Source organism: Loxodonta africana, chromosome 7 (genome assembly GCF_030014295.1).
Source record: "Loxodonta africana isolate mLoxAfr1 chromosome 7, mLoxAfr1.hap2, whole genome shotgun sequence".
Classification (NCBI taxonomy): Eukaryota; Metazoa; Chordata; class Mammalia; order Proboscidea; family Elephantidae; genus Loxodonta; species Loxodonta africana.
The window spans coordinates 1,816,666-1,843,074 of NC_087348.1; the positions used below are offsets into that span (position 1 = coordinate 1,816,666).

At 45.6% G+C, this 26,409-nt stretch overlaps 2 protein-coding genes across 2 annotated transcripts; one reads left to right on the top strand and one right to left on the bottom strand.

The window, feature by feature from the left end:
• The first annotated feature begins 8,116 nt into the window (after positions 1 to 8,116).
• LOC111748843 (keratin-associated protein 5-7-like) lies at positions 8,117 to 9,062 on the top strand. Its single transcript, XM_023541568.2, is given in 1 exon segment — positions 8,117 to 9,062. A coding segment is annotated over 1 exon segment (378 nt). The 5' UTR covers positions 8,117 to 8,684.
• Positions 9,063 to 14,890: 5,828 nt separating this feature from the next.
• On the bottom strand, positions 14,891 to 15,214 carry LOC111748844 (keratin-associated protein 5-7-like). The gene has a single exon (XM_023541569.2). The coding sequence runs from the start codon at positions 15,212 to 15,214 to the stop codon at positions 14,891 to 14,893; it is 324 nt and encodes a 107-aa protein (XP_023397337.1).
• Between the last annotated feature and the right edge of the window lie 11,195 nt (positions 15,215 to 26,409).

A 26,409-nucleotide genomic window follows, 5' to 3' on the forward strand; every position in this document is an offset into this window, starting at 1 on the left:
CTCCCAACCCTCAGAGACTCTTGTCCTTCATATCCTGATGCCCAGTATCTTCAAAACTGTTGTTTCATGTATTTATCAGTTTTGTTTGTTTTGTTCTTTTAGCCAGGAGGGTAAACCCGGTCTCTGTTACAGTTTCCCTTGTTATTAACATCTGGCTTTCCTGCGGTAGTTTGTGGCAATGGGTGAACTGATATTGATATGTTGTTATAAACTAAAGTCCATAGTTTCCATGAGGGTTCACTCTTCGTGTTGTACAGTCCTATGGGCCTTGACAAATATCATTACAGCAGCTGACAGAATAGTGTCATTGCCCTGAAAATGCCCTGTGCTACGCCTGTTCCTCCCTCCACCCTCCCCGTGGACCCCTGGCAACCACTGATCTTTCTATTGTCTCGATATTTGCATTTCCCAGAAGATCATATCCTCACAATCACAGTATGTTTCCAGTATCTTTCCTTCTTTTACTCGACAATGTGCATTTAAGATTCTTCCATGTCTTTTCATGGCTTGATAGCTTGTTTCTTTTTCTAACTGAACTACGTATCTCCCCATCCCCTTAAAAATCTGCCTTTGACTCATTTATCTGAGGCTCTCTCCCTGGGCTCCTTTTCCTTGCCCCTCCACCACCCCTCACACTCCCCACCAGATGCCCTTCTCACACTGCGCACCCATCTGTGGCTTCCTTATTTGATGCTCACCCACTGACCCATGTTCTCTGAGGGCAGGTTCCCCTCCTAGCCTCCCCCCGCCCCTGTCTCTGGAGGCCTCATAGTAGCCCTTGGAGTCATTTGTTAAATGAAGGGTCAGTGAACGATGAAATGATTTGATACGGGTGGTGGGCACAAAAATGGAAAATAAAATCCAAACCTGTGGACTTTTCTAAATAGACGGTGGCTGGTAGAAAAGAATCACACGAGAACAAACATTTGTGGGTGAGGGCATGTTTACTTAATGGGGTCACAGGGTTGATTGGTTCCTTCATCACAAATTAGAGCCAGCAAATTACAGGAACTGGATGGGATGGTGGGGTGCACAAAGATGGGGCCAGCTCCTGGATGGCGGCGGAGAGGTGGGGGCGGGTAAGCACTGAAGCTCTCACGACCCAGGAATCCAAGCTGCCCCCTGGCCTCTGTGGGCTGGTCAGGGCTGCTCTTGTGGCTGGGACGAGTCAGAGGGAAATGAGAGATGGTCAAGGAAGAAGGTAAAAATGTCGCTTGGCAGTTTCAGACCTCTAACTTCCATGGCGGAGGGTGGGGAGAGGGGAAGAGATCAACGTTAGCCCAAAGCCGATTCTCATGAGGTGGAGGTCAGACATACCTCTACTCTCCAACCTTTTTACCCATTCTGACACCAGCCGTTCCTCCCATGGCACTCTCTACTTCTCTGCTGGGTTTGTTAATTTATTGCAATGGCTACAGAGAACTCACAGACAATACTTACAATTATGGTGTTTATCAGGGAAGTGACAGGCTCAACTTAGGATCAGGATCAATAGGCTACAATCATGATCAGGACCAGAAAGCATGTGGGCAAAGCCTGTAAGATGCCTCCAAAGCAGACAGCACATCCCTCCCCTCTTCAGTGCAGGACAGCTCTCTCAGCTCCTTCTGGCCTTGCTTCTCTCTGCAATGCATGCCCCTCAGCACGGGCTCCCCTTGGCCCCCTCAGCACGGGCTCCGCTTGGCCCCTCAGGACAGACTCCCCTTGGCCCCCTCAGGACAGGCTCCTCTCAGCCCCCTCAGCACTGGCTCCCCTCAGACCCCTCAGGACAGGTTCCCCTCAGGCCCCTCAGGACAGGCCCTTCTCAGCCCCCTCAGAACGGGCCCCTCTCAGCCTTGGCCTGTGCCCTGATGTGGCAAATGTTACAGCTCTTTAGCTCACTGACAAGTGGTCGGAGGTACCCCTCTCCTCCAGGAAGCCTCTAGCCCAGCGTCTGTCTGTTCTGCTCTGTAGGCCAGGGAGCCCACTGCAGGTGCATCACTTGGTGGCTAGGAAGGTCTCCACACATCTCATGCCACTCTTCTGGTTCTGCTGCCGCCATTTCTCTGCTGCTGGACTCTGCCGTGCTTGCTACCGCTTCTAGCTGTCTTGTACCTTCTCTGGTGTTACAGCCCTCTCTGTCTCCTGGGTCTAGAAAGTTCTCAGTACAGGGACTCTGGGTTCAAAAGTTGCACTCTGCTCCCAGATTTTCTTGATGGTAGTCAGGTCCCCCTCCAGCCCCTGGGATTGGCTCTTTTTAAGCTAAGCGGGATGGCAGAACTGATTAATCCCCTACAAGGGTGCCGTGCACCTTACTTGCAGGGTCCCACTCCCAAAAGGGTTCCATGCACCTACCAAAGCTGTCCGATCTCCCGGGCCTTAGCACCTCATTTGCCTTATCCCATCCAATCGTTTTGTGGAAGTTACAAGATGATCACTAGAAAGGCAATATTACTGTGATTCACATGACAGCTCTGCTTCCCAACTGAACCCTGATGAAAGGCCACTGATGCCACAGACTTCAAGGAGGGTGTCGTGGGGTCCTTTGAGGTCTGTGGGCAGAACCTCGGATCTTGCACTGGCAGCAAACAGGGACACAGCAACTGGACTGGCAGAAGCTGGCCTTGAAGCAACTGGCCTGGCAGCAGCTGGGTTTGCAGCAGCTGGACTGGGAGCCCCCACAAGAGCCACAGCCCCCCTTGCAGCCCCCACAGGAGCCACAGCCCCCCTTGCAGCCCCCACAGGAGCCACAGCTGGAGAAGGAACAGGCTGGCACACAGCAGCACACGGGCACACAGCTGCTGGAGCCACAGCCCCACAGCCCCACAGCCCTCACAGCTGGAGCCCCACTTATGCTCCATTCCCAGAGAAATTCTGTTTGCTTTAGACTGAAAAATTGATATTATAAATCAGCGCATCACATGCTGACACTCCGTGTTGTTGGTCGACTCCCGCGTGCTCATTTCGTGTCAGCAGAGTGGACAGCAGCTGGATTCTCAGGGTCTGGCTTCTGCCCTGCCTCGAGGTTCTCTGGGCTTATCTTAGGCGAAAATCCTGGACTTTCTTTCTGTTCTCTTGGCTGTCCATCTGTGTGCCAATTCCACACCATTTAAGTTATTCTGGCTCTGTTATGTTCTTAATATCTAGTGACCTTATATCATTAGGAAAGACCAATCTCTAGAAAAGGACACCAGGCTTGGTAAAGCAGAGGGTCAGCGAAATGAAGAGAACCTCAATGAGATAGACTGGCACAGTAGCGTCAATAATGGGATCAAATACACCAGCAACCATCATGAAGATGGCACAGGACCAGGCAGCATTTCATTCTGTTATTCTTAAGGTCAGCATGGGTCAGAGCCAACTGGAAGGGAACTAACAGCAACGTCCCCTCATTTCCCTCCCCTCCCTTCTCCCTCCTTCATCCCCTCCTTCCTTCCTATCTTCCCTCCTCCCTCCCTCACTCCTTCTTTGTTTCCTCTCTCCCTCTCTTCTTTTCTTGCTTTCTTCCTTTTCCCCCTTGTGTCTTTTTTCTGTCTTTCTCTTCTTCTTTCTTTGCAATTTTATTATTATCTAAGTCATACACGTTGTCAGGAGGGATCAGTCCCTGGAGAAGGACATCATGCCTGGCAGAGTACAGGGTCAGCGGAAAAGAGGAAGACCCTCAGCGAGGTGGATTGACACAGCGGCTGCAACAATGAGCTCAAGCACAACAACGATTGTAAGGATGGCGCAGGACCAGGCAGTGTTTCGTTCTGTTGTGCACAGGGTTGCTATGAGTCGGAACCGACTCGACGGCCCTAACAACAAGTCATACATGAACACAGTTAAAAAAGCAAAATAGTTCTACAAACATGAATTAAAACAGCAATCTCCTGACCCAGCACTTTCAAGTCTTTTTAGCTGATTTCTTCTGGTATTTATTTCAATATTAAAAAGAAAAAAATCACTCATTGATTATGGTTTTCCCAGTTGAACTAGCATCAATGGACTTCTGATTATGAAAGGTGAGGCTTTGAGTTTCTTTAAGCTCCTCCCTCCTCTGCTGACCCCATAAACTTCCCGGACTCAGTCTTCCAACACAGTTTCTGTTTTCTAATTCACCCCCAAACCCTGTACCATAAGGATACATCTCCTTACACCACACTCAGGTTCCTTGGGCGTCCTCTAATTTCACTGACTTTTTTCTCGGAGGTGATCCTCATGGGGTCCTCTGTTTCCTGTCTCTGGGTTGGTTGCCCTGTTGTCCTGGGATCCCCCTCATCCTCCTGGAGAGCCCCTTTGCTCGTCTCCTTCATGTGGTGTCCCGTTCAGTGGGTCCCCTCTCTTTCTTTTGCTTTATTCCCTTGTTTGGTGGAGAACACCCTCCAATAGTTTTCTGAGAAAGAAAACATGGGGGGATACTTCCTGTGAAAAGCTTTATTTCTGGAAAACAAACAAACAAACTTAACTCTCACTTCAAATTTGATCGGTAGTATGACTAGTTATACAATTCTGGATTAGAAAATGTCCCCCAGGATGGGGATAGCATAGCTCTATTTTCTTCTGGTTTTTAGTGTCACTCTCGAGAATCCCAATGCCTTTCTCAATTCCTGTTTTGTATGTATGTGACCTGTCCATTTTCCTCTTTGGAAGATTCTACCATCTTTTCTTGGTTACCAGTGTGCCTCAGCTCTGGGTCTTTTTTTTTTTTTAACCTGTTGTGCTGACATAATGATGGACACTTTGAGTCTGGAAACGAATTTTATTTCAATACTGGGAAATTTTCCCGAATGATATCCTTGATGATACTGATTGTACTCTCTGCCTCTCTTTCTTGCTCTCTTTTTTCCAGATGATGGACCTTCTGGGCTGATGTTTCACCTTTCTTACCTTTCCCACGTTTCGTCTCTGCCTTTTTGTTCTATTTCCTGGGAATGTCATTCAATGTTATCTTTCAGCCCTTCTACTGAATTTCATTCTTGCTATCCTATTTTAATTTTTCAAGAACCTTTTTTAAATTTTTTGAATTTTCCTTTTTCAGAGCCTACAACTGTTGCTTCATGCCTCTCTCATATCTTCTTGTCTGTATTTGAAAACAATTCATGTAAATGGAATTGTAAGATGTGTACTCTTTGGTGCCCTTCTTTCACTCAGAAAGTCTTTGAGATTCATCTGTGTAGTTTCCCTGAAATTTCCAGCTGCCTCGACATCTCCACACACCATTCTGTTTCCACAACTCAGTGAGAACACCTTGTTGTGTTTGTCCCCCCACTTTGTGCACATACAGTCCAGAAATAGCTAAACAGCCTCCAGGTAGAAAGCTGGGGTGATTGTTGAGGTCACCTCATTTCCCCCCCCCCACCCCAGGCATCACATTCTTCACTCTGTGTTGCTCAGTGTCTGAAAACATTTATTTCATGTATATTTAATCAATTTTATGTCCAATTCAATGACATTTAGTAAATTTTCCACGTTCTGCAACCATCGCCATAATCCAGTTTCATAACTTTTTCATCACCCCAATAAGACCCCTCTTGTCAATTTGCAGTTAATTACCACTCCCACTGCTGGCCCCAGGAAACTGCTAATTACTTTCTGCTTCTGTAGATTTGCCTCCTCTGGACATTTTATGTAAATGGAATCAAATAACATGTGGTCTTTTGTGTCCAGCTTCTTTCACTTTTGAGGTTCATCCATGTTGTTGTGTTATCACTATTTCACTCATTTCTATCGCTGAGTAGTCTTCCCTTGTATAGACATACCACGTCTCGTTTATCCATGCATCAGTTGGTGAACATTTAGGCTGTTTCCACTTTTTGGCTATTGTGAATAATGCTGCTGTGAACATTTGTGTGCAAATCTTTGTGTGGTCATGTTTTTAATTCTCTTGAGTAGATATCTAGGAATAAAATTGTTGGGCTATATGGCCAATTTATGTTTAACCTTTTAAGAACAGCAAAACCATTTTACAAATTGGCTGTGTAATTTTACAATCCCACGAGCAATGTATGAGGTTTTCGATTTCACCTTATTCTTACCAACTGTGTTAATTTCCTAGGATTGACACAATGAAATACCACAACTGGGTGGCTTATAAGAACACAAATGTATTGTCTCACAGCTCTGGAGGCTAGGAGTCCAAATCACTGCTTTGGCTGGGCTGGGCTCCCTCAGGTCTCCAGGAGAAGGTCCTCTCCTGGCTCTCTCAGTATCTGCTAGTCCCAGGCGAACCTTGGCTTGAAGATGCATCTTCACAAGGTCATGCTTCCTCTGTTTGTCTCTCTGGGTCTCTTCTCTTTTATAACAACACCAGACTAAATTAGGATCCACCCTCCTCCAGTATAGCATCACGTTAACTTAACTAATAACACCTTCAAAGACATTATCTCCAGACAAGGGCACATTCACAGGTACAGGGGTTAGGACTTCAACATATATTTTCGATTCATAACAATGGTCATAAACTCTCCCAATTGATGAAAGAGATCAACTCACAGATCCAAAAATCTTAGTCACCCCGAGCATGAGAAATACTGACAAAAATCACACAAAGACACATCACATTTTCTTTCTGGAAACCAAAGATCTGGAAACAAGTCTCAAAAGCTTCTGAGGGTGAGAGTGCATTGTTGGTGTTAGGTGCCATTAAGTGGGTTCCGACTCATAGCAACCCCATGTACAACAGATCGAAACACCGTCTGGTCCTGTGACATTCTCATAATCGTTGCTGTGTTTGGGCCCATTGTTGCAGCTACTGTGCCAATTCATCTCGTTGAGGGTCTTCCTTTTTTGATCACCATCTACCTTGTTGAGCATGATGTCCTCCTCCAGGGACTGGTCCCTCCTGATAACAAGTCGAAAGTACGTGAAACCAAGTCTCGCCATCCTCGCCCCCAAGGAGTGTTCTGGCTGTACTTCTTCCAAGACAAGCTTTTTCATTCTTCTGGCAGTCCATGGTATATTCAATATTCTTTACCAACACCATAATTCAAATGCATCAATTTTTCTTCGGTCTTCCTTATTCATTGACTAGCTTTCACATGCATATGTGGCAGTTGAAAACAGCATAGCTTGGATTTGGCAAATCCAAGTGACACCTTTGCTTTTCAACACCTTAAAGAGGTCTTTTGCAGCAGATTTGTCCAATGCAATGTGTTTGATTTCTTGACTTCTACTTCCATGGGCATTAATAGTGAATCCAAGTAGAATGAAATCCTTGACAACTTCAATTTTTTCTCCATTTATCATGATGTTGCTTATTGGCCCAGTTGTGAGGATTTTTATTTTCCTTACATTGAGGCGTAATCCATACTGAAGGCTGTGGTCTGATCTTCATCAGTAAGTGCTTCAAGTCCTCTTCACTTTCAGCAAGTAAGGTTGTGTCATCTGCGTAACGTAGGTTGTCAATGAGCCTTCTTCCAATCCTGATGCCCCTCTCTTCTTCATATAGTCTAGCTTCTCAGATTATTTCCTCAACATACAGATTGAATAGGTGTGGTGAAAGGATACAACTCTGATGCTCACCTTTCCTGATTTTAAATCACTCAGTATTCTCTCGTTCTGTTAGAACGACCGCCTCTTGATTCATGTACAGTTCCTCATGAGGACTGTTGAGTGTTCTGGAATTCCCATTCTTCACAATGTTATCTACACTTTCTTATGATCCACACTGTCAAATGCCTTTGCATAGTCAATAAAACACAGGTAAACATCTTTCTGGTATTTTCTGACTTCAGCCAAGATCCATCTGACGTCGGCAATGACATCCCTTGTTCCATGTCCTCTTCTGAATCTGGCCTGAATTTCTGTCAGTTCCCTGTTGATGTGCGGCTGCAACTGTTTTTGAATGATTTTCAGCAAAATTTTACTTGCGTGTGATATTAATGATGTTGTTCAGTAATTTCCACCTTCTGTTGAAACACATTTCTTTGGAATGGGCACAAATATGGATTTCTTCCAGTCATTTGGTGGTGTAGTTGGGGGTACATTAACACAGGGAAAATGACACAAATGGCCACTGCCTTTTCACTGGGAACCACAGGAGCTAGGAAATAATGAAATGTTACCTTTGAAATGTGGAAAACAAACGAACAAAAATCTCTGCCAACTCAGAATTCTATGTCTAATGAAAATATTCTTCAATAACGAAAGCAAAATAAAGAAATTCTTAGACAGAAGCTGAGAGAATTTGTCTCCAGCATGTCCACACTGTAGAAAATGCCCGCACATGTTTCAGGATGGAGAAAAATGGTGACAGATGGAACTCCAGATGTGCAGGAAGTACTAGAGAGGATAAACATCCAAGTAAATAAAAACAGCTTTTCTTCAGGGCTATTTTGTCCTTTAAAATACCGTTAATCATTTAAGCAAAAATACTATTTGTTGTGCAGTTTATAGAATACATAAAAATGTAATTTTATAGCCTACATACATTATAATATACATACATGATATAATACACATACAAGGTGGGGAGGAGGCCAAATATAGAAATCTGAGACAGGTGTATGTTGGATTAAACCAATAGGAGCCAATGGATTTAAGAAAACAAACAAGAATTGCTCTAGAGAAATGGCACAAATAGGAACCAGGAAGGGACCGTGTGCCCACATCACACTTGACCCCGGGCAGGGATATAAGGGCTTCTGGCGCAGGAGGCTCCACACCTGAACACATTCCTCTCTACCTGCTCCTCTGACCAAACCCATCTTTAACCCACCAGAATCATGGGCTGCTGTGGCTGTTCTGGAGGCTATGGGGGCTGCGGCTCCAGCTGTGGGGGCTGTGGCTCCAGCTGCTGTGTGCCCGTTTGCTGCTGCAAGCCTGTGTGCTGCTGTGTGCCAGCCTGTTCCTGCTTTAGCTGTGGCTCCTATGGGGGCAGCAAGGGGGGCTGTGGCTCCTGTGGGGGCAGCAAGGGGGGCTGTGGCTCCTGTGGTGGCTTCCAGTCCACCTGCTGCAAGCCCAGCTGTTGCTAGTCCAGCTGCTGCAAACCTTGCTGCTGCTCTTCGGGCTGTGGGCAATCCTACTGCCAGTCCAGCTGCTGCAAACCCAGCTGCTGCCAGTCCAGCTGCTGTGTCCCTGTTTGCTACCAGTGTAAGATCTGAGGCTCTGACCACAACCCTCCAAGAGGTCCTGCAAATCCATGCTCCCCAGACCGTGGTGAGTGCTTCACCTTAGGTCCCTGAAGCTCACATCTGGAGTGTTCATCTTTGTGGAAGCTGAATCTCCAGACCCACAAGCATCTAGCTCCCCTGGTGTAGAAGAAAGACATCTTTCATCTGGTACAATCAGTTCCCATTTGATATCATCAGTGAGTGTTGCTCCTTCCTCACTCCACCGTCTACAGCCTCTGTAGGACCCTGGCCCCTGAGCCCTACTCCTCGGCTCTGGCTTGAACTAGTCTCTTGTGGGCATGGCGTCCTCCTGACTCATCTTCCCCTTTTGAGACTGTTTAACCTCCCCTCCTCATGCCTCATACTGTTGATATGTCATCTATGACTTCAGCTGGAGTCAGGTCCTTGGCGGGGGGATACCCTGGGGACTCCCCCTGGGAGCAGTATACCCTTTTGTCACCAGGAGTTGGTCCATCCCTATGACATCTCCTCCTGGACAGCCCCTGTGACCCTCTCTCTCTGTCTGTTAAGCATGAACTGTACCTTGAAATCCTTAGATAAATATCCTCCCCCTGCAATGTTGTTCTCACAGTTTTTTATACCAAGATCCATTTAGCAAAATCCATCCTGTTTCCTCCCTCCACTCATTCCTGCCCCTGGAGCTCCCTTCACCATCTCATATCACAATTCGTCCATGTGTCTGTCCATTTCTGTAGCCAATACTCACAGTGGCCTGATGTGGGGCAGAACCTAAGGTAGAAGACACAATACAGAGGAACTTTTTTTTTTTTAAGTTACTGAACAAAAAATAAACAATGCCAACGATGCACCTGAGATCAAGAATCTAGGTGATGCCTCTTCTTGATGCTTCTGTGCTCCTGGCTCAGACAAATCCAGCTGGGCTGGCTCTGCCGCCTCTGTGGGCTGAGGAGTGTGCCTGGGGGTGTCCAGAACCTGGGGTCCCTGTCTTCTATCCCTTCTTTGCCTGGGGGTTGGGGGAAGATAGGGTGTTGGGGAGGAGGTGTGTCAGTTCTAAAAAAGTCCATTCTGTGATATCCAATATGGCAGCCACTAACCACATGGGTCTGTCTACAGCGACATCACACGAAGTAAAACTTCAATTTCTCAGTCACGACGGCAAGCTTTCAGTGGGCTGCAGCAGCCACACGTTGCCAGTGGTGACCCGATGCAGCAGCACACCACGAAGCCTTTCCATGATCACAGAAGTGAGGCTGGACAGCGCTGGGAGGAATGAGAAAGGATCCCACCTCAAGGGTGTCCCTCAGACCTGAGATCTGGGTTCCACACCCACAACTTCTTGACGTGTATATGAGTTTCCTGGTCTGCTGTAACCAATTGCCACAAACCGGCGGCGGGGCGGGGGTGGGGTGGGCTGGAGACTTAAAACAAAAGAAATTTATTCTCAGTTCTGGAGGCTGGAAGTCCAAAGTCAAGGTGTCAGCAGGGCCATGCTCCCTCTAGAGACTCTGGGAGAAAATTGATTCTCTGCTCTTCCAGCTTCTGGCAGCTGCCAGCATTCCTTGGTTTGGGGCTGCATCACTCCAATCTCTGGCTCCATGGTCACATTGTCTCCTCCTTTGCAGTCTACCACTCTCTTAAAAAGATGTTGTCATAGCATTTAAGACCCACCCAGATAATCTAGGGTAATTTCCTCATCTCAAAATCCTTAATTTAATTACATCTGTTAAGACCCTTTTTCCAAATACTGTAACATTCACTCTTTTGCAATATAAATTAGTAGTCATGGATTTTGGGGATTAAAAAAAAAACAACAACATGGAAATATATGAATACATCTTCTGTTACATAAATAAGGAGATAAGAAATGGAAGAAAACAAATATATTTACTTTACTTACATATGTATTGTTGTAGTTGTTGTTAGGTGCAGTTGAGTTGGTTCCAGGTTATAGCAACCCTGTGTGCAACAGAATGGGACACTGCCCCTTCCTGCACCATCCTCACAATCCTTGCTATGTTTGAGCTCATTGTTGCAGCCACTGCATCAACCCATCTCAATGAGGAGCTTCCTCTTTTTCTCTGACCTTCTGCTTTACCAAGCATGATGTCCTTCTCCAGGGACTGGTCCTTCCTGACAACAAGTCTAAGGTATGTAAGATGAAGTCTTGCCACCCTCGCTTCTAAGGAACATTCTGGCTGTACTTCTTCCAAGACAGCTGTGTTGGTTCTTCTGGCAATCCATGGTGTATTCAATATTCTTCCTAAACACGACAATTCAAATGCATCAATTCTTCTTTAGTCTTTCTTATTCATTGTCCAACTTTTTCATGTACATGAGGCAACTAAAAACACTGTGGGTTGGATCAGGTGCCCCTTAGTCTTCAGGGTGACATCTTTGCTTTTCAACACTCTAAAGAGTTCTTTTGCAGCAGATTTGCCCAATGCAATGTGCCGTTCAATTTCTTGACTGCTGCTTCCATGGGCACTGATAGTGAATCCAAGTAGAATGAAATCCTTGACAACTTCAATCTTTTCTCCATTTATCGTGATCTTGATTATTGGCCCAGTTGTGAGGATTTTTGTTTTCTTTAGATTGAGCTGCAATCCATACTGAAGGCTGTGGTGTATGATTTTCATCAGCATGTGCTTCAAGTCCTCTTTGGTTTCAACAGGGAAGGTTGTGCCATTTGCTTATGGCAGGCTATTAAAGAGTCTTCCTCCAATCATGATGCCCCATTCTTCTTTATGTAGTCCAGCTTCTCAGATTATTTACCCATCATACACACTGAATAGGTTGCATGAAAGGATATAACCCTGATGCACACCTTTCCTGACTTTAAACCACTCAGTATCCCCTTGTTCTGTTCGAGTGGCTGCCTCTTGATCTCTGTACAGGTTTCTCATGAGCACAGTTAAGCGTCCTGGAATTCCCATTCTTTGCAATGTTATCCGTAATTTATTATAATCCACACAGTCGAATGCCTTTGCCTAGTCAATAAAACCAGGTAAACATCCTTCTGGTATTCTCCGCTTTCATCCAGGACCCATCTGACATCAGCAATGATATCCCTGATTCCACATCCTCTTCTGAATCTGGCCTGAATTCCTGGCAGTTCCCTGTTGATAGACTGCTGCAGCCACTTTTGAATGATCTTCAGTAAAATTTTACTTGCGTGTGATATTAATGATACTGTTCGATAATTTCCTCATTCAGCTGGATCACCTTTCTTGGGAATAGGCATAAATATGGATCTCTTCCAGTCAGTTGGCCAGGTAGCTGTCTCCCAATTTTCTTGGCATAGACGAGTGAGCACCTCCAGCGCTGCATCTGTTTGTTGAAACATCTCAGTTGGTATTTGATCAATTCGTGAAGCCTTGTTTTTTTGTCAATGCCTTCAGTGCAGCCTGGACTTCTTCCTTCAGTACCATCAGTTCCTGATCATATGTTACCTCTTGAAATGGTTGAATGTTGACTAATCCTTTTTGGTATAATGACTCTGTGTATTCTTTCCATCTTGTTTTGATGCTTCCTGCTTCATTTAATATTTTCCCCGTAGAATCCTTCACTATTGCAACATGAGGCTCGAATTTTGTCTTCAGTTCTTTCAGCTTCAGAAATGCTGAGTGTGTACTTCCCTTTTGGTTTTCTATCTCCAGCTATTTGCACGTGTCATTATAATACTTTGTCCTCTCAAGTCGCCCTTTGAAATCTTCTGTTCAGTTCTTTTACTTCATCATTTCTTCCTTTTGCTTCAGCTGCTTGACACCCAAGAGCAAGTTTCAGAGTCTCCTCTGACATCCACCTTGGTCTTTTCTTTCTTTGCTGTCTTTTCAATGACCTCTTGCTTTCTTCACATACGATGTCCTTGATGTCATTTCACAACTCATCTGGCCTCCGGTCATTAGTGTTCAACATGTCAAATCTATACTTGAGATGGTCTCTAAATTTAGGTGGGATATACTCATAGTTGTACTTTGGCTCTCGTGGACTTGCTCTGATTTTCTTCAGTTTCAACTTGAACTTGCAAATGAGCAACTGATGGTCTGTTCCACAGTTGGCCCTGGCCTTGTTCTGACTGATGATATTGAACTTTTCCATCATCTTTTTCCACAGTTGTAGTCGATTTGATTCCTGTGTATTCCATCTGGTGAGGTCCATGTGCATTAAAAACAAACAAACCTGCTGCCGTTGAGTTACTTCCTACTTACAATGATCCTGCCCCATAGAGTTTCCAAGGAGCACCTGGTGGATTCGAACTGTTGACCTTTTGATTAGCAGCCATAGCGCCTAACCTCTACACCACAAGGGTTTCCTTCCATGTGTATAGTCACTGTTTATGTTGGTGAAAAAAGGTATTTGCAGTGAAGAAGTCGTTGGTCTTGCAAAATTCTAGCATTCAATCTCTGGCATTATTTCTAGCACCAAGGCCATATTTTCCAATTACGGGTCCTTCTTCTTTGTTTCCAACTTTTGCATTTCAATCACCAGTAATTATCAATGCATCCTGATTGCATGTTTGATCAATTTCAGACTGCAGAAGCTGATAAAAATCTTCTATTTCTTCATCTTTGGCCTTAGTGGTTTGTGCATAAATTTGAATACTAGTCTGATATAGTGCTGGAAGATGACCCCCCAGTTGGAAGCCACTCAAAAGTTGACTGGCGAAGGGCTGCCTCCTCAAAGTAGAGTCGACCTTAATGACGTGGATGGAGTCGAGTTTTTGGGATCTTCATTTGCTGATTTGGCACCACTCAAAATGAGAAGAACCAACTGCAAACATCTATTAATAATCAAAACCTAGAATGTACAAAGTATGAACCTAGGAAAATTGGAAATCGTCATAAATGAAACAGAGTGCATAAACATCAATATTCTAGGCATTAATGAGCTGAAATGGACTGATATTGGCCATTTTGAATTGGACAATCATATGGTCTACTATGCTGGGAATGACAACTTGAAGAGGAATGGTGTTGCATTCATCATCAAAAACAACACTTCAAGATCTATCCTGAAGTACAACGCTGTCAGTGATAGGATAATATCCATAGGCCTACAAGGAAGACCAGTTAATACAAGACTGAGGATGAGGAGGAGCCGAAGGTGGCTCCAGGTGCTGTGTTCTGCAAGACAGAGAAGACGGTGAAGCCATGACCCAAGGACTGGAACATGGTGGTAGTGGTTGGAGGTGAGGGTATCTCAAAGGTGTGTGGTGCAACTATGTAAGGATGGTACATTTTTCTAAGCAAACAGAGACTAAAAGAAAAGAATCGCAGTGTAAACTTTTGGGAGGTGTGGATTACATTTATCTAGAAGATCCAGAGACAATATTTGACAAAGAGAATGAGAGAGGACAGATGAAGGTGTGGCCGTGTCAAAGAAAGAAGAGAATGTTCCGGAGTCCCTTGCCCCCTCAGGAGAGGACCTTGGGACTCTCAGTGTCTTCAATGCGTCTGGGTCCTCTAGATCTAACACTCACAGATCTGAGTTCAGGTGGGTCAGAGCAGGATGGAGTGGAAGTGGTGGAGGGCCCGGGGGAGGAGCCAGGAATGGCTGAGTCAGAGGGTGTCCAGTCTCAGGTGCCCCCAGCAAGCTCACCGGGTGATGTGGGGTCTGGAGTCCTGAGATGGCTTGAGTGGTGAAATCAGGAAACAAAGGGGAGGAGGGGGCATGGGAGGCCCCCATGACCTCAGGGAGTTGGGGGCTCTGGACATTAGGCCATGGCAGCCAGAGGAGGTTGGGCCCACAGGTGAGATTCAGGAATACAGGACAGAGCACTGGTTGCTTCCTGGGGAGCCCAGGTCTGTGGGAGCCACCTAAGGGATGTGGTAAGAGCCTCAGATCTTGCACTGGCAGCAAACAGGGACACAGCAGCTGGCCTGGCAGCAGGATTGCCCGCAGCCTGAACAGCAGCAGCAAGGTTTGGAGCAGCTGGACTGGGAGCAGCCACAGGTGCCATAGCCCCCCTTGCTGCCCCCCCAGGTGTCACAGCTGGAGCAGAAACCGGCTGGCACACAGTAGCACACCAGCTTGCAGCAGCAAACGGGCACACAGCAGCTGGAGCTGCAGCTCCCACAGCCTCCACAGCCCCCGCAGCCCCCGCAGCCCCCACAGCTGGAGCCGCAGCCCCCACAGCCTCCAGAGCAGCCACAGCAGCCCATGATTCTGGTGAGTCAAGGATGGGTTTGTTCAAAGGAACAGGTAGAGAGGAAGTTTCAGGTGCGGAGCCTCCTGTGCCAGGAGCTCTTATATCCCTGTTGAGGGGTCAGGTGTGTTGTGGACACAGGGCCCCTTCCTGGTCCCTGTTTGTGCCTCTCGCAGGGAACCCTCCTGCACTGTTTCTAACTCCATGTACTTTCCGCCGACCTTGTGCTTTTACTGAACATGCTGTCAGTCACCTCGTGGAATGCCATGTTAGTAAACACAAACAGGTGTCTGGCCTGTGAGTTCCCCTTTCTGGGGATGGGCAAGGAAGCACAGAGAACCCATGGCTTGCTCAGTGACTGAGTCCTGAGAGGTGGTTTTGAGCCTGGGATCCTGGGCTGCTCCTGCCCAGTGTCTTTTTCTAGGACAGTTCTTTTGGGTGGGGTGAGCCTGGCCCTGTGTCCTATTGCCCCAAGGGGCATTGCTGATGGCCCTGGAACCAGGGCTTCACCTCTCTTGTCTTCAGGTTCCTCGTCTATGTAACACTTCATGGGAAGCCTTTGAGCACTAATTGAGACAACAGATGCAAAGTGCTTATTCCAGAGCCTTGCTACCTGCTCCACGTAAAAGTTTCCACCTGTGACAGGTGACAGAGATCTTTGTTCTATGCCTCTTGGATGTCTCTCCTCATTGCCTGCCTTCTCATCTACTCGTTAGCCCACCCCCCTGGTGGCAGGATTGGCAGATAAAATGCAGGACACCCAGTTAGCCTTGGATTTCAGATAAACAACCAATTATCTTTTAGTATGTTTCACATATTCCATGGGCTGTAGATAGATAGCTGCTGTCCAGTCGACTCTAACTCATGACGATCTTTTGCACAAATAGAATGAAACGTTGCCTGGTCCTCACAATTGCCAGCACGTTTAGGTCCATTCTTGAAGCCATTGTACCAATCCATCTCACCGAGGATCTCCCATGCCCTCACTGGCCCTTTCTTTCACCAAACATGATGTTCTCCTCCAATGATTGATCCTTTTTGATGACACGCCCAAAGCAAGTGAGTCAGACAATGCTGTGATGTGATCCATAAGGTTTTCATTGGCTAATTTTCAGAAGTAAATCACCAGGCCTTCCTTCCTAGTCTGTCTTTGTCTGGAAGCTCCACGAAACCTGCCAACACTGGGTGATCTTGCTGGTATTTGAAATAGTGGCCTAGCTTCCAGCACCACCCAAACCTGACCTTCTCCACCCCTTCACCTGATCCACTCTGTTCCCACCCTGTCTTCGTTACCTAGGGCTGCCGTAACAGAAGTACTGGAAGAGTAAGCCCCTTTTACAGATGCAGCAACTATGGTGTGCCCCCCAGAGGAACAGCCACAAGGAGGCTGGGAGCACGAATGATGTCTATAACTAGGAACAGACAAGTAAGTTGTGGTATACCCGTATGCTGAAAAACTGTATCAGAGAGAAGAAAACAAACTGAGCTTATATAAAGAAATATGGCTTCAGTTTTACGAGTACAGTGCCCAGCAAGAGAAAGTATGAGACAAAATAAGACCTGTAACACAACACGTATGTTAGTGAAAATAAAAAGGTACAAACATACACTATAAATTTCACAAGGACATACACATATGTATACTAGGAGCCTGGTGGTGCAGTGGTTAAGTGCTTGGCTGCTAACTGAAAGGTCAGCAGTTCGAACCCACCAGCTGCTCTTTGGGAGAAAGATATGGCAGTCTGCTTCTGTAAAGATTTACAGCCTTGGAAACACAATGAGGCAGTTCTACTCTGTCCTACAGGGTCGCTATGAGTTGGAGTCAACTCAACGGCAATGTTTCTTTTTTTTGGGGGGGGGGGACATTTGTATTAGGAGCCCTGATGGCATAATTGTTAGGTGTTTCGTTGCTAACTGAAAGTTCAGCAGTTCAAACCTACCCGGCTACTCAGCAGGAAAAAGGCCTGATAATCTGTTCCCATGAAGATTACCACCTTGGAAACCACAGGGGGCATTTCTGCTCTGTCATATGGGGTCACTATGAATCTGAATTGACTTGATGGCACACAGCAATGACACATATGTACAAACGTATATGAAATCTATTAACACGAGTTCTTTATTTTTAGGGGAAGAGAGAATGAGAGTAGGGACTGGGGAAGAAAGGGAAAAATCAAGTAAGACAGAGCCCGTTCATGGACTGATGTTGGTTGCTATAAACAATACCAGGGAAAAGAGAAGACCTCGAGTGCTTCTAGAGAGAAAAGCCTAGTCGCATGCAGAAAAGTGAAGTCAGAGTGCCATTGTTGTGCATCTCTGGGCCAAACGCCCACGCTTGTTGCTCTCTACCTTGGAGCCATCCAACTCTTTGTCCATAAATAAATAATAATTAGATAGCCAACTGTTCTAGGGCATCAGTGGCAGCCAAAAGAGAAAAGAATAATATCTTCAAATGGAGAAGAGAAAGTATCTGTTCAGCTAGAGGTGTTTACCCAACTAAACTACCATATACTATTAATACCTGTTGCCATCGAGTCAATTCCAACTCATAATGACCCTATAGGACAGAGCAGAGCTGCCTTAGAGGGTTTCCAAGGAGCAGCTAGTGGATTTGAACTGCCAACTTTTTAGTTAGCAGATGAGCTCTTAACCACTTCGCTACCAGGTTTCCATACCTATTAATAGTAAATTAATATTAAATTTAATGCTAATATTAACATGAATTTGTTGTTAGGCAAAAAACGAGATTGTTTACAAGCTCTCAGTGAAAGTAAGGGATGTACTTTAAGAAGAAGTCCAAACCAAGGTCTGACTTCCAAGAAGGAATGATGAAAAATAGAAATGTCAGTCAGCACAAGCCAGTAGAAGAAAGGAGTAAAGGAATAACCCCCCCCCCCCAAACATGTTATACTCTTTTGGGATAAACTTCCAGATCTTCTTTCAGGTCATGGAGAATTTCATATGTTTTTTTTTTTTTTTTCCTGCTCCATTTATTGAGGTTGTCACCACTTATACTGATGCTGGATCATCACTGTCCTTCAAACATATTTGCTTCCCTCTGGCTAATTTAATAGCTTTGCATTTCCATCTGTCCTATGAATATCTCAAGCCTTTATATCAGCTATTTGATTTTTAGCCATATCTATTCTACTCCTTGCTCTTTCTAGTTCATTTATTCTTTCTGTAATGATTTCTGGTGTTCAGTTTGTTTCCATTGGTCTCCACTCAAATTTTTAGCTTACTCTACAGTTTTATCATCTCATCTGTGAGCTCTACTAAAAATTTTAAACCATATTTTGAATTTGCTTACGTATTTCAAACCATTTGTAGAAAATTTACTTTTGTTTTCTATATTATGTTTTCATTTGGAGTGTTGCATTGTCTTTGGTTTCCTTCCTTCTTCCCTCCCTCCCTTCCTCACTTCCTTTCCCCCTTTTGTCTTCTTTTTTCTATGGTTTCTTTGCATTATTATCAGGAGATATCTTTTTACCTTTCTCAGGTTTGGGCAGCCTTCTCTAGACTTTCTACTTATGTTGAAATGATATGAGAAACTTCTTTGTTAGTATTCCCCATCATCCGATGCTGGGTTGTTTCACTGCCAAGCTCCTGTTTGAGGGTTGGGAGCTTGATGTTCTGTACAATTCTGATGTAGCCTTTGGGCATGGTTGGTAGAGGGGAGGAGAGAGCGTTGTTAGGACTCCTGGGCTCTGATATCACTTCTTAGGTCTTAGGAAATTTTTCAACCTGGAGCTCACTCCACCTAGTTGGGAGTTGTAAGCTCTTAGCATGCAGGGCTGCTCATAGCTCCAGATCCAGTCATAATCCAGTGTGTTTTATGGGGTGGAATTGTTTGAAACTGGAGTTGGACTCTATAATTAACCCCATTGGTCACTTTTCCTTTCTCTCAGTTTCTCTTAGTCCTCTTCCACTCCATCCTTCATTAGCACCCGGAATTAGTCAGAATCTATAACCCATTTCTCTCATCTCTTCCAAACAACACATGGCTTTTTACTTCTCAGAAATACACTTTTTACAACTTAAATGTATTAGTCAGGCAGAAAGTAAAATTAAGAAAAACCAAAACATCTCTTAAAAACGTCATAAAATAAACTCACATTTAAACACATGTGGAAAATAAACTTTAGCACAAGGAATTTATTTCCTTAACATATAAATAAAATTTAAAAGCAATAAAGACAATTCAAAGCTAAATATAATTTCTGATGTTCACTGCCATCCAGTCAGTTTCAACTCATAGCTACCCTATGTACAACAGAATGAAACATTGCCTGGTTCTGTGCCAGCCTCACAGTCATCACTATGTTTGAGCCCATTGCTGCACCCACTCTGTTAATCCATCTCCTTGAGGGTTTTCCTCTTTTTTGCTGACTCTCTACTTTACCAAGGCATGATGTCCTTTTCTAAGGACTGGTCCCTCCTGATAACACGTCCAAAGTACGTGAGATGAAGTCTCACCATCCTTGCTTCTAAGGAATATCCTGGCTGTACGTCCAAGAAAGATTTGTTCATCCTTCTGGCAGTCCATGGTATATTAAATATTTTCCCCAATACTATAATTCAAAGGCATCAATTCTTCTTCATTCTTCCTTATTCATTGTTCAGCTTTTGCACGCATACGATGTGATTAGAAACACCATGACTTGGGTCAGGCACGCCTTAGTCCTCAAGATGACATTTTTTTTTTTAACTCTTTAAAGAGGCCTTTTGCAGCAGATTTGTCCAATGCAATACATCATTGATTTCTTGATTTCTGCTTCCATGGGGGCTGATTTTAGATCCAAGTAAAATGAAATCCTTGACAACGTCAATACTTTCTCTTTTTATCATGGTGTTGATTATTGGTCCAGTGGTGAGGATTTTTGTTTTCTTTATGTTGAGGTGTAAACCACACTGAAGGCTGTAGTCTTTGATCTTCATCAGTAAGTGCTTCAAGTCCTCTTCATTTTCAGCAAACAAGGTTGTGTCATCTGCATATCACAGGTCGTTAGTGAGTCTTCCTTCAATCTTGATGCCATGTTCTTCTCCATATAGTCCAGCTTCTCAAATTATTTGCTCAGCATACAGATTGAATAAGTTTGATGGAAAGATACAACCTAGATGCACACCTTTCCTGATTTTAAACCACAACTTTAATTCATGTTAAAGTTTTTTTTAAAAAAAACCATCCACACCTCTACAACAAAAAGACAAATAATCCAATTAAAAACTAGGCAAAGGAAATGAACCGGCACTTCACCAAAGAAGACATTCAAGCAGCCAACAGACACACGAGGAAATGCTCACGATCACTAGCCATCAGAGAAATGCAAATCAAAACCAAAATGAGATACCATCTCACCCTGGCATTACTGGCACAAATCAAAAAAGCAGGAAATAACAAATGTTGGAGAGGTTGCGGGGAGATTGGAACTCTTATGCACTGCTGGAATGCAAAGCGATGCAACCATTGTGTAAAATAATATGGCACTTCCTTAGAAAGCTAGAAATAGAAATACCATACTATCCAGCAATCTCACTCCTAGGAAAATGTCCTAGAGAAATAAGAGTTGTTGCATGAATAGACATATGTACACCCATGTTCACTGCAGCATTGTCCACAAGAGCAAAAAGATGGAAACAACCTAGATGCCCATCAACAGATGAATGGATAAACAAACTGTGGTACATACACACAATGATGACTCTGTGAAGCACCTCACAACATGGATGAATCTGGAGGACATTATGCTGAGTGAAATAAGTCAATCACAAAAGGACAAATATTGTATGAGACCACTACTGTAAAAACTCATGAAAAGGTTTACACACAAAAAGAAACAATCTTTTATGGTTATGAGGGAGTGGAGAGGAGGGGATAGAAAAACACTAATATACAATAGATAACTGATAATTTTGCTGAAGGGTAAGACAGTACACAATACTGGGGAAGCCAGCACAACCTGTACAAGGAAAGGTCAAGGTAGCTCCATAGACACCTCCAAACTCCCTGAGGGACCAAATTGCTGGGCTGAAGGCTGTGGAGACCATGGTCTCGGGGAACATCTAGCTTAACTGGCATAACATAGTTTTTAAAGAAAATGTTCTACATTCTACTTTGGTGAGTAGCGCCTGGAGCCTTAAAAGCCTGTGAACAGCCATCTAGGACACTCCACTGGTCTCACACCTTCAGGAGCAAGGAAGAATGAAAAAAACTAAAGACACAAGGGAAACATTAGTCCAAAGGACTAACGGATCGCATCTACCATGGCCTCCACCAGACTAAGTCTAGTACAACTAGATGGTGCCTGGCCAGCTCCACTGACTGCTCTGACTGGGATCACAATAGATGGCACCGGAGAGAGCTGGAAAAAAAAGCAGAACAAAATTCTAACTCAAAAAGAAAGGCCAGACTTGCTGGCCTGACAAAGACTGGAGAAACCTGGAGAGTATGGCCCTTGGACACTCTTTCAGCTCAGTAATGAAGTCATTCCTGAGGTTCACCCTTCAGGCAAAGATTGAACAGCCCTGTAAAACAAAACAAGACTAAAGGGGTACACCAGCTCTTGGGTAAGGATTAGAAAGCAGGAAGGGTCTGGAAAGCTGGTAACAGGGAACCCAAGTTTGGGAAGGGAGAGTGTTGACATGTCATGGGGTGGTTAACCAATGTCGTAAAACAATATGTGTACTAACTGTTTAATGAGAAACTAGTTTGCTCTGCAAACCTTCGTCTAAAGTACAAAAAAAAAAAATCACCCTCACTAAATATTAAAGAAATTAAAGCAATGAACGAGATGTCCTTTTTATCTATGAAACTGACAAAGATTTTAGAAATAAATGATAGTGCTCACTGTTGTCGGCTGTATATGTAGCAGCCACCAATCATGAACAACCTGATTTCCCCAAGAAGGCGAAAGGTGAACTTAACTAATGAGTATTCACGTGATAAGATGAGGTTATAAAATCTTTAGAAAAATCAAGCCTTTTTAATAGCATGGGTAAAAGCTCAGTATACAAAACTATGTTCACCCAGAGATCATCGATTCAAAGGAAATACAGCTGTACAGGTGTGGACAAGATAGGGCGAAGTTAATCACAATATCAGACCCAATTGCCCTTGCATGGTAGGAGTATGGGCGATTTCAAGTTCTTTCCTTGTGTGCCTGGGTTTCTTTTTTTCTACAACCATCTTGTATTTTAAGCACCAAAAGTATTATAAAAATATAAATAAAATAAAGTAAAAACAAAAATCCTCACAACTGGACCAATAAACAAAATCATGATAACCCGTTGCCATCGAGATGTTTTACTGGGTGGGGATGTTCGCTGACTCATAGCGACCCTTTAGGACAGAGTAGAACTGCCCCATAGGATTTCCAAGGAATGACTGGTGGAGTCAAACTGCCAACCTTTCGGTTAGCAGCCGTAGCTCTTAACCATTATACCACCAGGGCTCCAGCATCATCACAAGCAGAGAAAATACTGAAGTCGTCAAGGATATCATTTTATTTGTATCCACAATCAACCCCCATGGAAACAGCAGTCAAGAAATCAAATGATGTATTGCATTGGGCAAATGTACTGCAAAAAACCCTTTAAGGTGTTAAAAAGCAAAGATGTCACTTTGGGGACTAAGATGCGTCTGACTCAAGCCATGATATTTTCAATTGCCTTATGCGCATGTGAAAGCTAGATGATGAATGAGAAAGACCGAAGAATTTATACCTTTGAATTACGATGTTGGTGAATGTTGTTGAATACACCATGGGCTGTCAGAAAAATGAACAAATCAGTCTTGGAAGAAGTACAGCCAGAATGCTCTTTAGAAGGGAGGACGGTGAGACTTCGTCTCATGTAACTTGGACATGTTATCGGGAGGGACCAGTCCCTGGAGAAGGACATCATGATTGGTAAAGTAGAGGGTCAGAAGAAAACCCTCAACGAGATGGACTGACACTGTGGCTGCAACAATGGACTCAGGTGTGACAACGATTGTGAGGATGGCGCAGGACCGGGCAGTGTTTCATTTTATTGTACATGGGGTCGTTATGAGTCGGAACCAGATAAATGGCATCTAACAACAAAAACAACATTAATCTTGTTTTCAGAAGATGGTGCCCATTCAAGGGAAGGTGTTTTTTGGGAGGTGGGGAGTGAGCTTGTGAGTAACTCATCATCTGCCTGTCACGTCAGGGAAACGGAGAGGGCAGGTGGTGATCAGGTTAATTATAGTGTTCCACCCCAAATTTTTTTTTTTTTTTTTACTCCAAAGGGGAAGTAGCCAAATTTGGAAACCTAAGAAAGTGAGTGTTGGGTGGGCCGTTGTGAGCCCAGCAGTGCCCAGGAAGTACCGTGTGGGGTCCTGACAGATGGACCACGTGCTCCAAGGCCTCCTGGGCAGGGATATAAGGCCTGGGGTCCCGGACACGCTTCATGGCACCTTGTCCTGCAAACCTGCTCCTCTGACCAAACCCATCCTCAACCCACCAGAATCATGGGCTGTGGCTGTTCCGGAGGCTGTGGGGGCTGTGGGGGCTGGGGGTGCTGGTGGGGCTGTGGGGGCTGTGGGGGCTGTGGGGGCTGTGGGGGCTGCAGCTCCAGCTGCTGTGTGCCCGTGTGCTACTGTGTGCCATCCTGTTCCTGCCCCAGCTGTGGCTCTTGGGGGGGCAGCAAGGGGGGCTGTGGCTCATGTGACTGCTGCCAGTCCAGCTGTTGCAGGCCCAGCTGCTGCCCCTCAGGCTGTGGGCAATCCTGCTGCCAGTCCAGCTGTTGCAAGCCCAGCTGCTGCCAGTCCAGCTGTTGCAAGCCCAGCTGCTGTCAGTCCAGCTGTTGCAAGCCCAGCTGCTGTCAGTCCAGCTGTTGCAAGCCCAGCTGCTGTCAGTCCAGCTGTTGCAAGTCCAGCTGTTGCAAGCCCAGCTGCTGTCAGTCCAGCTGTTGCAAGCCCAGCTGCTGCCCCTCAGGCTGTGGGCAATCCTGCTGCCAGTCCAGCTGTTGCAAGCCCAGCCGCTGTCAGTCCAGCTGTTGCAAACCCAGCTGCTGCCCCTCAGGCTGTGGGCAATCCTGCTGCCAGTCCAGCTGCCGTGTCCTCATCTGCTGCCAGTGTAAGATCTGAGCTTCGGACCACAGCCCTTAGGTGGCACCTGCTGATACAGGGTGCCCAGGATACTCAGCCCTTTGCTCCTGGCTCTTTGGGGCTCACTCTCCATTACTGGCTTTAGTACTCCCACGCCCCAGCCTTGGATCTCTCTATCCTTGGGGTGGAGTGAGCCCTCTTCTGCTCTCTTCCTGACCGGGCTCCTTCTACGGCCCACCTCCTCTCCTGCCATTTCCCTCCCTGCTGCCTGCCTGACTGAAGAACTTCGAGGCCCATGAGGCAGTGAAGACCCCTCAAGGGTCCAGCCCACCCTCAGCTTCTGTGTGTCAAGACCTAATGCTCACCCTCTCAGTAAACCCACACCTTGAGCTTGCTCTCTGTGGCCCTTCCCTTCCCGCCTCTCTCTAACTCCCCCAAGCCTTGACCCCTGCCCTGAACCTGTGGAAATTGTGCTTGCCCATCCATCCTTGGTGCTGTGACTCGTTTCTTCACTCGGGACTAACAGCCGTGGCTTTCTGCTCTGGTCTCCTGTCTGTGGTCTCTGGGGTAGACAGCAGGATGAAGCTGGGCTCCCCGCCTGGCATGAGAGGTCAAGCAAAGGAGGACCCTCAGGGATGCGTGCGGGGGCTCCTAGGGCCACGTGCTCCAGCTTAGGTGAAGGAGGACCTTGACGACAGTGTCTTAGGCACAGGAAAGTTAGACACCGAAGCGCCGAGGAGTTTGGGTGTCATCCTGAACAAAATTGGGGCATCTGAGAAAAATTCCTGATGGAAGGAGATAACTTTAGCCAGGCTTCTCAGCACCTTGGTGGTTAGCAACCGAGGCAGCGAGTTTACTCTGGGCATCAAGAGCCAAATGAAAACCCCAAAACCAATGGTCATCGAGTTGAGTCCAACTCTTGGTGACCCCAAATGTGCAGAGTAGAACTGCTCCATAGGGTTTTCAAGGCTGTGGCCTCTCAGAAGCAGATAGCCAGGTTTGTCTTCTGAGGTGCCTCTGGGTGGGCTCGAACCACCAGCTGTTTTGTTAGCAGCCGAGAGTTTAACCGTCGTGCCCCCAGGAGCTCCATTATGAGCCAAAAGGGATTCAATATGGAAACGAGGTGCTTACACAGGAGACAGCAGCTCCAGAGACTGGACCTCCCTCCAGGAAGGGCTCCGGAGAGTCCACAGGGCTGGCCGTTGGGGACCACTGGCCTCCTCAGGAGTGACACAAAGAGAGAGGACATACAGCAAGTGTGAATGTCCTTTACAGGAAGGGACTCAGGCCCAGAGATGAGCCTGGTGCTGCCATTGGTACACCCCTCCATTACACAGGAGGAGACCCACGTGGACAGTCTAACTCAGGGCCCCCTCAGTGCACTGGATCATGGAAAACAGCTCTGGGAGGAAGACAAGGCTTTGCCAGTGGAGGATTCGTGTAGCTGTTGTGTGCCATCGAGTCAATTCCAACTCATAGCGACCCCATGTGACACAGTGGAACTGCCCCATAGGGTGTCCTAGGCTGCAGTCTTTATGGGAGCAGATTGCCAGCTCTTTTTCCCATAGAGTGGTTGCTGGGTTCAAACTGCAAACCTTTTGGTTAACATTTGCATCACCAAGGCTCCTTGGAGCATCCATAGCTCCAAAAATAGTGCCCCAAATCACAAAGCTAAAAAATGACGGAAGTTCCTCTGGCCACTTTCGGTTGGTTCCTGAAGCTTTCCATCGGCCTTAACAGAAGCTAAGTCTCCCCTAAGCAATGACTCCCCTTTCCCCCTTCCTCCCACAGCCCCTGGTGACCACTGGTAATCTTTGGTCTCCGTGTACTTCCTATTCTAACTATTTCATGTAGGTGAGATCATATATTTGTCTTGTTGTGACCGACTTATTTTACTCTGCATAAAGTTTTCAGGGTTCATCCAAGTAGCATGTATCGGTACTTCATTTCTCTTTATGGCTGAAGATCAAAGACCACAGCCTTCTGCATGGATTACACCTCAGTAGAAAGAACACAAAAATCCTCATTACTGGACCAAGGGCCATCATGATAAGTGGAGAAAAGGTTGAAGTTGCCAAGGATTTCATTCTACTTGGATCCACAATCAATGCCCATGGAAGCAGCAGTCGAGAAATCAAACA

Excerpts from the sequence above, each read along its gene's own strand:
- LOC111748844 (XM_023541569.2), bottom strand. The coding sequence starts at position 15,214 with ATGGGCTGCTGTGGCTGCTCTGGAGGCTGTGGGGGCTGCGGCTCCAGC.